This window comes from Myiozetetes cayanensis, unplaced genomic scaffold (assembly GCF_022539395.1).
Source record: "Myiozetetes cayanensis isolate MyiCay16 unplaced genomic scaffold, myiCay2020 scf3, whole genome shotgun sequence".
Classification (NCBI taxonomy): Eukaryota; Metazoa; Chordata; class Aves; order Passeriformes; family Tyrannidae; genus Myiozetetes; species Myiozetetes cayanensis.
In genome coordinates this window covers 51111175-51121881 of record NW_026087521.1, presented here as the reverse complement: position 1 = coordinate 51121881, position 10707 = coordinate 51111175, and the positions used below count along the sequence as shown (strand labels likewise).

The 10707-nt window shown below is 58.3% G+C and overlaps 1 protein-coding gene across 2 annotated transcripts; it reads right to left on the bottom strand.

Moving 5' to 3' along the window:
- Nucleotides 1-1933: 1933 nt before the first annotated feature.
- SUN2 (Sad1 and UNC84 domain containing 2) lies at nucleotides 1934-10485 on the bottom strand. 2 transcript variants are annotated; one of them, XM_050324779.1, is made up of 18 exons: nucleotides 10350-10485; nucleotides 9814-9972; nucleotides 9065-9237; nucleotides 8800-8934; nucleotides 8517-8612; nucleotides 8231-8324; nucleotides 7968-8038; nucleotides 7585-7709; nucleotides 6992-7213; nucleotides 6832-6909; nucleotides 6706-6749; nucleotides 5502-5667; nucleotides 5198-5416; nucleotides 4077-4161; nucleotides 3869-3984; nucleotides 3519-3686; nucleotides 3004-3096; nucleotides 1934-2888 (listed from the first exon to the last, which is right to left on the bottom strand). In XM_050324779.1, exons 2-18 carry the CDS (start codon nucleotides 9939-9941, stop codon nucleotides 2775-2777), a joined length of 2127 nt encoding a protein of 708 aa, XP_050180736.1. In that variant the 5' UTR covers nucleotides 9942-9972; nucleotides 10350-10485; the 3' UTR covers nucleotides 1934-2774. The 2 variants fall into 2 exon arrangements, with proteins under 2 accessions (XP_050180736.1, XP_050180737.1); XM_050324780.1 differs by having other exon boundaries at nucleotides 9814-9946; nucleotides 10350-10471.
- Between the last annotated feature and the right edge of the window lie 222 nt (nucleotides 10486-10707).

Genomic DNA, 10707 nt, shown 5'->3' with positions numbered 1-10707 from the left:
CAGCTAGAGAAGAGCATAAAGCCCCAGGATGAGCCCTCACTGGTGTCTCCAGGGGGGTTTACCTCAGAACAGCAGAGACATTCATTTCCAAAGGACAGGGCAAGCTTGTCCTCTAAAGCCAAATGCTCCCTAACCCAGAGCCAGCAGTTAACACCCCCTTGGAAGGGGCAGAGACCCTGCTACAACTCCATTCTCAGGGAAAGAGGTCCCTTTTCCCACCTCTTACCAACATGCATGATTTACCACAAAACCATTTTTTCTTGGGCAAAGACTCCTGATAGTCCAAACCAGAGACCAGGGAGCCAGAAGAAACATTAAAGAAGGGGTTTTCCCAGCCTCATGGTTATGGCATTTGCTCCAGCAGCCAAAGGGAGAACTTCATCTCTGCTCTTTCTTTATCATTCAAATAAATACAGGAGCTGCTCTGCTGAGCCCAGAACAGGTCTAGGCATTCATAAAAGCACAGCTCCATGTGCACAGGGCACTCACGGACATGACTCCAAGGCAAGCAGGCAGCTGTAGATGAGTTTAAAATAACTTTGGCTGTGGATGCCAAGAATTAAGACTATGCTCAATATAGGAGAGAATTTATAGTCACTGGATCTGGCTACAGGTCAGCTTTCTCCCCGCAGCAGGGCCTCCCAGCTCTGCAGGAGGCTCCACAGGGTAATTTTAACCTTCTGGAGATGGGGCCATGCCCTCTGGGCTCGCTTCCCTTGCTTGGAGCAAGGGGACCCCTCGAGAAGGGATGTGCTGCCACCATCCTAATCCCCTCAGGGTGGCATGGAGCGGGGCAGGGCTCAGCATCTCTGCCCGATGATCAACATATTAGGGCATGATGAAGGGAGACACTTCCTCAGCCCCTTTCCCTCCTCTATGCCTACAGTGCTTTAAGCAGAGACCACCAGAGTGGGAATCAATACACAGTGCTCTCATGGTGCCAGGGGAAGAATGATACCAGCATCAGACAGGGATGAAATGCTAAATGTGAGCCCTTTAGCTTTTCTTTCAACAAAACACAAGACAAAGGTGGAGTCTGTAAACACCAAAAGAACATAAGCCAAACCACATGTGATGCAGGCAACTAGGAGGTGGAGGGGCCAGATGGCTCTGGCACTCCTCAGCCCAGGGAAGCTCTCTGTGCATCCTTTCTGCAAACCCCTGCTGTGGCTACCCCCCATCCACAACATGAGCACTGGCAGGATTTACATGCCCACTGCAGTCAGAACTCCCCATCCTGCTCCAGCACTGTCCTCCACAGCCAGGGCTCAGAGAACAGAGCAATGCCTGTGAGAAGAGGTAGGAGGGAAAGGCAGCCCTTCCAAGAGAAAGCAGGTCAAGCCTGCACCAGCCATCTGCCATCAGGGACCGGGAGCTGATGGAGGCAGTCCAGGGCACTGCAGGTGGGGGTGGCTCTGCTGCTCCCCAATGAGCAGAAGCACGTTGGCACCTGCAAGCCCCGGAGACTGCCCCATCTCCCACCCGAGAGACCTGCAGAGCACTGAGGCAGCAGTTCCTGCTTGCTGCTAACAGTCAAGTATACACAGTTGCAGCCATGAGCAAAAGGCCACAGCCACCCACTGCAGTCTCAGAGGACATCCAGAGCAAGGAGGGCAAGGAATGCCTCCAGCACCCCACCAGCAGCAGTAAACAGAGGACCCCATCTCCCAGGTCCAGCTACCAAGCCACCAACGAGGCCCATATTTCAAACAGCTCTGCTCCTCTTGTTCTAGCTTATCCTACTATGTGCGCTATTCTCCTACTAAACAAAGCTCTAGCCCTCTCCACATCTAAGCCACTTGCCCAAGTGGCACCATGTAACATTCTCCGGTTAAGTACAAATTGCAAGGAAAAAGTCTTTTTTCCCTTTGTTACTACAAAAAAAAAGAAAAAAACCCAACCCCAACACCCCAACTGTAAAATAACCCCCCTCCCCACCCCTCAAAAAAAACCAAACCACCCGGAACAAACCCCAGAGGAGAAGCAGGCAACAGGAATTTTCAATAGAATCATCAAGCTTAACACTGGGGAGGCAGCCAGCCTGGGAGGCCCACAGCACCACCAAGACCCAGCACAGCCGCTGGCAGCAGGAGGGCTTGAGCAGATGGATGGCAGCACCAGGGCGGGCTCTGCCACCAACACTGCCACATTTCTCTCCTCCTGCTGCCCCAAACCGTTAGCTCTGTGTTAATACTTCGTTAATACTGTCTCATTTCCTCTCTGCCAGCCCAGCAGCAGAGGGCTGGAGATCTTTACCCAGCCCAACACCAAGGCAAGAGAAGTGACCCTGTGTGGAGGGGACCCCACTGTGTGGACTGGTGCCTCCCACGTACTCCGGCAGAACCGAGCCAGGCACCACAGTCCCATACACCGTATCGCACCCAAGCCCGCATGAAGCACATCGCAAAGTTACACACCCCTTTCCCAAGTCCTGGCAATGCTAGACACACCATCAGAAAGGAGTGGGGCAACAGGGACGAGGGGCGGCGCAGACCCGATAAAAAGTTAGCTTAAAAAGTTAAAAAGTCCGATATGCACAGAAAATAAGCCAGGCTGCGCTAGGACCCACATGGGATGCTCTTGCCTTACCACCCCAGTTCTTGGAAGAGTGAAAGCCTCACCCCTTAAACACCAGCTCTTCTCCCCACAGGGGAGCAGCTTCCTGGGGCAGCTGCTGGCACATCCCAGGATTTCTACGTGCGAAGCAGTGAACCAGACGAATCCGCTCCTGCTGTCAGCCTGGCAGCATCCTCATCCTGCTTGGGAGCCGGGGGTCAGTGCGCCGGCTCCCCGTGCACGCGGAAGCGGTAAATGCAGGTGTATTCGGGGTGGCCCCAGTTGCTCAGCACCCGGAGCTCCACCAGCTGGTATGTGCCCACAGAGTCACCCTTGGGGAGGAGGGGAAAGAAATACCTGAGCCCTTGAGAGCTCTCTAAGGCTCAGAGACCCCAAAGGCCCCATTTCCTTCTTGGGGTCAGGTGTTCCAAGGGCCATTTTACTTACCTCCAAGTAAAATGTTTGGATGGGGTCGCCATCATGGTTGTAGGTGAACTGACCAAGGAGAAGGCCCTCCTCCTCTCCTTCTTCCTTTAAGCCCTATGGAGGGGCAGGGAGGCAGAAAGGGAAAAGCAGGGGTCACCAGAGAGGGAGACCAGAGGTGATGAGCACACCCAGGGCAGAAGAGAGAGTGAGACGCAAGCATGCTTGGCCTCTGCTCCTGCTCTTCCAGGCCAAAACAGACAAATGGGGACAGGGACCAGTGGGGAGGGATGGGGGAGGGAAGACCAAAAGTTACACCTACTCAACCCCCTCTTCCCTTGTGTCCCTCCAAACTGTTTCTGAAGCCTGGTGCTGCCCCCCTCTCCCCACCAGTACTGCTTCTTCCTCTTCTTCAGGGTAAGACCAATCCCCACCAGAGCACTTCATAGCCAGGCATATATGGGCTGTGCCAGCCCTCCCTTTCTGCACCCTCCCACCATGTCCCCCCTCCTCCCTCAGGTACGGACAAGGGTACTCACATAAACAGTGAAGTCCTTGGGGGCACTGGGGATGGTCCCCTGGGGTGAGAGGGCTTTTGGGATGTGCTCCAGTGTCACAGCTGTGGGGCGGATGATGCTGGAGAGGCGGATGACAGCAAAGCCCTGGGAGCCACGAAATGCCCAGCAGTTCCCAGGGTTGACATCTGGCTGTGAGCATGGAAGTGAGACAACAAGCAATGTTATCACCATCAGTGCCTTTTTTCTCCCACCCCCCACAACATCAGCCCAGCTGCTGGCTTGGAGCAACAGCAAGAGCCCAATAAAACCCACGTGAAAACCAGCCCAGCCAGTCCTCCCCCTCAGTGAGGTCTCGCCCCGAGGGTGCCCACCTGCAGGATGACACGGGGGGACTGTGAGTGGTACCACAGGGGGATGCCGAACAAGCTCAGCAGCGCTGTCCGTGTCTCGTAGGTCTCCGAGCAGCGGGTGTTGATGACGCTGGCCCCTGGCACAGAGAGGGGATGGCAGCAGGTAAGCTGCGTGCCAGCACCCCATGGTCCCCTCCCCAGCACAGTTGGCTCGTCCCCCACCACCCACCTGCCGACTCGAGGGCGTAGTCAACCATCCCCACGCGGTCCTCGCTGTAGCGCTTCAGGGCCTGGCCCACGATGAGATGCACTTGCTGCAGGAGGAGCAGAGGGCACAAGAGGGGTGAAGGGCCAGGACAGGCATCCTGCCCCCCACCCACCTCCACCCCACAGGGGCAGAGAGGCGCAAAGACCTTTCCACAAAACAGCCAGGGGACAGAACAGCCGGGGGATGAATCACCACGGCAAAAATGAGCGGACACGCATTTGGCTGGGAAGCCTTGCTAGAGGTTGCTAAAAATACCCCAGAGGAGAGGAGCTCTGAAATGAAGGGACAGCACCCAGGCATGCTGGGCTCGCCTGTCCCCAAAAGAGGGGCTGTGCCCAGGGGAGGAGGAGAGTGTACCAAATACAACTTGACAGACCACCCAGTCCTCCCCAGCATCATCTGCTGGTCCCTTCTGCTCTTGCCTGCAGGATCGATGGGAGCTTTCCCCATCCAGGAAAGGGGGAGCTGGCTGGAGAATCCTTCTGGAGCCAAACCCAGCTAAAGGAGTTGGGACACTGCAGCACCACTGCAGGTCTAAACTTTAGAGAGTGCATAAAGCTTGACAGACTGCGGGGACTGCTAATCCCAACTTGATCCCTCCCTCCACTACCTCCACAGGGAATTGCCAACAACTCTTTCCAAAGCAAGCAGACTCATTTTTTCCCCTTGGTGTCACTCTGATGAAATGCTTTGCACCAAACAACTCAGCAGTGCTGCTGAAGAATGGGAACAAGCAAGATGCTCCACCCATGGAATCCTTGCTGGCACCCGCCCTACCTTCTGGGTCAAGGATGCCTGAGCAGAAACTTGGATTTTAAAACAGCAGGAACCTTGCAGGCATGCAAGTATCACCACCTGGGACCCCTTCCAGGCCAGAGTGCAGGCACAGCCCAAGAAAGAGCTTCAGGGATGCTCTTGCCTGGTGGATTGGGATCAATATCCCAGCTGTAGGGGCTGTTCCAATGGCTCTGCCATCTGCCAGGCACATGTGCCAGCCCCTCTGCACACACACAATGATGCACAGTCCCCAGTCTCACACCTGTGGTCACCATCATGTTCCAGGGGCTCAGGCCAGCACTCACCTCCTCTGTCACCCCTGCAGTCCCCCCGTGCTGCAGGGCCACTCCACTACCATCTTGGGCCGACAGTCTCCGGTCCTCCGAGACTTTGGCAAGGATCTTGCGCTCCAGAGCCTGGAGCTCCGTTTGCAAGTCTTCCCGCTGGAGGAGGAGGCCAGCGGCACCATCCTGCCGGGACCGTGACAGGAACCGACTGATCCATACTGGGAATTGTGCTTCCACCTGAAATGGTGGGGACAGAGCTTAGCCCAGGAGCAGGAACCCTTGCTCTTCTCTCTGCCAAGTAGGGTGGGGACCGTGGACTCACATCAGCCCGCACTGTCTTCAGCTGCTCCAGCATCCCCTCCACATGCTTCCCCATCACCTCCTGGTCTGATTTGAGGCCCGCCAGCTCCCTCCTCAGCGCTGCCACCTCCTGCTCCAGCTTGCCCACCTCCTGCTGGAAGGTCCCTCGCAGGCTCTCCTGCGCTGAGCTTTGTGGAGAGAAAGGCGTGCCAATAGCCCCAGCTCCCCTCTGCACACTGAGGGAAGAGGTTCATCCCGCATTGCCTATGCTCAACCCCATCTCCAGACCGTAACCCTTTCAATGCCTGTGGTAATGATATCTTCTACTGCACCCTGTGGGAAAGCACACACAGCTCACCCCTTGGCTGAAGGGCCACATTCCTCACAGTGATGCAAAATGACAGCGGCACAGGTCATTTGCTGCAATCACCCTTGGAGTCCCAGTGCCAGCCAAAGAATCACAGAATGGGTCAGGTTGGAAGGGACCACAGTGGTCACCTACACCAACCTCCCTGCTTGAGCAGGGCCATCCTAGGGCACATTGCACAGGATGGTGTCCAGACAATTCCTGAATGCCCAGAGAGTCTGTGGAGTCTCCCTTACTGGAGGCAATCTGTTCCAGTGCATGGTCACTCGCACAGTAAAGAAGTTCTTCCTCATATTCAGGTGAAACTTCCTGTGCATCAGTTTCTGCCCATTGCCTCTTGTCCTGTTGCTTGGCACCACTGAGAAGAACCTGGATCCATCCTCCTGGCACCCTCCCTTCAGATACTGATGGGCATTGATGAGGTCCCCCCTCAGTTGTCTCTTCTCAAAGCTGAACAGGCCCAGTTCCCTCAGCTCTTCCTCACAAAAAAGAAGCTCCAGTCCCTTGTTTATCTTTGTTGCTCTCTGCTGGACCTGCTCCAGGAGCTCCATGTCACTTGTACTGAGGAGCCCAGCGCTGAATAGAGGGGCAGGATCACCTCTAGCAACCTGCTGCCAATGCTCTTCCTAATGCACCCCAGGATACCATTTGCCTTCTTGGCCACAAGGGCCCCTACTGGCTCACACCGAAATACCATCATCCCTTCCTTCCCCAGAAGACAACACCTCTCAGTCTCTCCTTCTGTCCCAAGTAAACCAGATCTAGAAGCCCTTCCTAAGCCTCGCTGGAGGGAATTCACTCCGCTACCTGCCTGCCTGCCCCTAACCAAGCAGTGGCTCTGCCCGACAGCCAGTGTTACCTCTGCCACTCCGAGTTCAGCTCCAGCAAGTGTGCCTCCATCTCCTGCCAGGAAAAGGGGAAGGGGTGAGACCTGTGATGCCGGTGGTGGTCCTGCCCAAGTACCACCACATGCTCATTCCCTTACCTGAGAGGCTTGTGCCATCTTCCCCAGGCGCCCATCTAAATCCCTCTGCACCTGGGCTCGGAAGGCATCCAGCTCACCCTGCAGGATGAGGAACAGGGTGGAATATCAGAGCCTGGTCCTGCACACCCCCATCTCCCCATGTGCCACTCGCATCCCTCACCTGGAGGTGGCTGGTCATGTCGGCGTGGAGATGCTCCTTCAGCCCTACATCCCGGCGGTTCACCAGCCCCTCCAGCAGCACCAGGATGTCCCCTGGGGGTGGTTCTCCTCCTGCTGTCACCGCTGCCGCCCCCCGACGCAGCTGCCACCGTGAGAGCTCAGCCTCCAGTGCCTCGAAGCGCTTCTCCAGGGACTGGAAGCGAGCCAGGAGCCGGTGTCCTCCCTGCAGTAACCAAAACACGGTGAGATGAAGCCCCCACAGGAGGTGCCTGCTCCAAAGCACCTCTGTGGAAGGGGTCCCATACCACCTATTCCCCAGAGTCAGTAACATCTTATTCATCTGCTGCTTCACAGGAGAAGGCAGAACTTGCCCCTGCTCCATTCTTGGGGCAGCCCAAGAGCGAGATGGCCGCAAGCTGAGGAAGCCATTTCCACTACAATCTGTCACAATCTGGGCAATTTCCCCATCTGCCCATTCTCCACCATTCCCCATCTCCTGAAAGCAATCCTTCAGCCATGGACCACATCGTTCCAGCTCTCCCTGCAAGGCACCCATCCCACCTGGGTCACCACCATGCCTTTGCTGAAGCTTACCTGGTCCAGCATGGTCAGGTCTCCTGCCCCAGGCACATCAGAGGAGGAAGACTTCCCAGCTCCCCACCACGGGAAGGCAGGCAGGCTGAGGGTCGATAGCCCATATGGGTAGAAGTACCAAGCTCCTGGACATGCAGAAGGATAAGATGATTAAAGCCACAGGCTGGTAATGAGCCACAGCTGGGGATAGGGTAGACATGCAGACACTCAGCCATCAGCATCCTCTGGGATTACCAGGAGGTCCCAGCATGGGAGAGCACATGGACCATGTTACCAAGAGCCATGAGCACTGAGCTGGGGCCATCCCATCCCCCAGGTATGGCAGTGGCATGCTCTGCACTGTCCCAGACCTCAGGGCAACAAGTGGAGTCAGGCTGGCTCACCGTAGGCAGCAGCAGCGAGGAGCAGGAGGAACAGCAGCAGAAGCAGGAACCTCTTCAGTCGTGGGTAGCGCCTGGAGCATGGAGAAGTAAGAGGCATCTGTAGGACTGCAGCCACCTTCCACTACCTCTGGATGGGGGCCAGAGGGAAGGTAAAGCCCAGCTGGGCTTTGGAACAGACCCCCCCCATGTGTGCCTTCCTGCTCCAGGGTCCTGCAGGTTTTCCCCACACTTCCCCCTTCCTGGTGTCCCACCACCACACTCACCTGGAGAAGGGGACACTGTCCAGGCGGGGAGCTGTGCCCGTGAGGCGGTGCCAGGCACCTACCAGCCCTGAGAACAGCCATGTCATGAACCGAGCTGCCAGCAGAAAAAACAAGCCTCAGGAGGAGTCCTGCTAGAGATGTCCCCTCCATCCCCCAGGGATGGTCCCAGAAGGGGATAAAACCCCTCCACCTGATCAAGAAACAGCCCACACAGCACTTAGGGAGTAGAGACACTGACAGACAAGAATGCTGCTGCTGGAAATGCCCCTGCCAGCCCTGCACTCACCTGGGGAGGTGAACACCTGCCAGAGGAAGGAGCCCACCCGGGAGGCTGCAGTCCTCAGACCTGACCCAGAGCTACTTTGGCCTGAGTAAAAATGACCTGGAAAGGAAAACACAAGTCATCAACGGAGCCAGTATCCCAGGGCACTGCCCAGGGCAAAGGCTTTGCGCTGGAGGTGGCATGCAGCATGACTGGCAGCACCCTGGGTATAGCCAGGCCCTGGGCTGGTCCCTCAGGAACGTCTCCCTTGCATCCCTGCCACTACAGAGAGGCTGGTGATGCCTACCAGCGTAGTCATCTTCGGAGGAGTACCCAGATGAAGAGGCATAGGTGTCGTACGTCTTGCTCTCCAGCAGCCCGTTGATCTTACTGGACTCTGTGTCCCCTGTGCCTCTTCTCCTCCTGGTAGAGAGCTCCCCACCTGCTCCCAAAACACAGAGTCCCACTGAGAAACCATCCACCACCACTCCCACAGGGACCAACACAGTCAGCCACCCTGGGGGGCTGCCCTAACACCCCGTTATGTGCCACAGGAGGGTGGGAGGGCTCACCCCAGTACATGCCGCTGTCCAGGTCATCATCCAGCATGGAATTGCCCAGGGCAGCAAGGCCCCGACTGCCCCCCAGGTAGGACTCGCTCATCATGGACTCGCTGTAGTAGGAGGTCTGGGTGCTGGGGGCGGGAGAGAGGCGCTTTGTGCTGCTTGATTTCCTCCTGATCGTCCTGCCAGAGGAGAGAACAGGCTCATCAGACACGTGTGGTAATGGTGCGTGGGGGATCACAGTGCACCCACGGGGGAGAAATGGGGAATTCACCCCAACCCCTCGACCGGCATCACTTCCCCTCTGCACCAGACGGCAGCAGGTCTCGGAGGGTGCAACCTCTGCTTTGCAAAAGGCCTTCCCGCCCGTCCCCGGGCACCGCTTCCGCTCGCACCGCTGCGGTTTTCCGGCCGGCACTTGCAGCGCACCTCCCTCCCTCCCTGCCTCTCCCTGCCTCCCGCCATCCAGTCGGAGGCAGCTGCAGCTGGGAGGAGGCACCCAGCCACCCACGGCAGCTCCTGTGTCGGGGCGAAGGTGGCCGGACAGGGAGAAGGGGGCTGTGGCTGGAGCAGGGGCAGCGCCAGTGCCAAGGCTGCCGGCGGCCATGCCGGAGTGCGCCGGGCTCCCCGTCACGCTCCCTCCTGCGAGCCATCCCGGCACCCCACCCGGGAGGATACCCGGTCCCTGGTGCGGGATGCAGTGCCCAGCCCCAGCCAGGTTTGGGAGGGGGGCTCCCCTCACCCCTGCACCCACTAACCTGCCGGTGGTCTCCTTGAAGGGGAGCTGTGTCCCACCCAGCAGAGAGGTGCTGCTGCTGCTGGTCGTGGCATCGTCGTCCCCGGGGTAATAGCGGGAGGTGACAAGGCGCTGGCTGCGGCGGGACATGGCGCCTGCAGGGGGGGAGGGCACGGCTCACCTGGGGGCGGGCGGGGGTGTCGGAGAAGAGAGGGAAGCATCAGGAGGAGGGACCCAGGAGGGACTCACTGGCGGGGACCCCACCCCTGTGACAGGGGGTCCCGCACACACCGCACCCCCTTCCGAGCTGGTGCCCCGGGATGGAGCCACCTTCCCTTATAGGGCGATGAACCCCTTCCTCTCCTCTCCCCTCCCACCCATGCGAGGTCCCACCCACGCGTGGAGCCGCTGCCCCACCGGTTCCCTCCGAACACCCCCGGCCCGACTCATCATCCCCCCGCCCGCCATCCGCCCCGGGCCGAGCCCCGGGCCGAGCCGGCCTGCCTGCAACCTTCCCCCACTGCCCCGGCCCCGCCGCGCCGCCCCACGCAAACCCACCGGAGAATCACGCGCAGCGGGGAAGGAGCCCCCGCCGTCCCTCCCGGCTGATCCCAGCTGATCCCAGCCGCTCTCGCCGCCGCCGCGGCTGCCGCTCCCTTTTGTTTTGCGGGGAAGGCGGCACACTCCTCCCCGCCCTCCCCGCGGGCCCCCGCCGCCACCGCCCCGCCCCGCCCCGCCCGCCGCCGCAAAGGGGGGCAGCCACCGCCCCCCCGGCCTCGGGGGAACGCTTCGATGTCCCTTTCTTTATCATCATCGTCATTATTTATTATTATTATTATGGTTATCGCCATCGCTGTTGGCATATTATTTTTATTTTCCTTTATTTTATTTTAACCGTTTTGGGGGGCCGATGGCA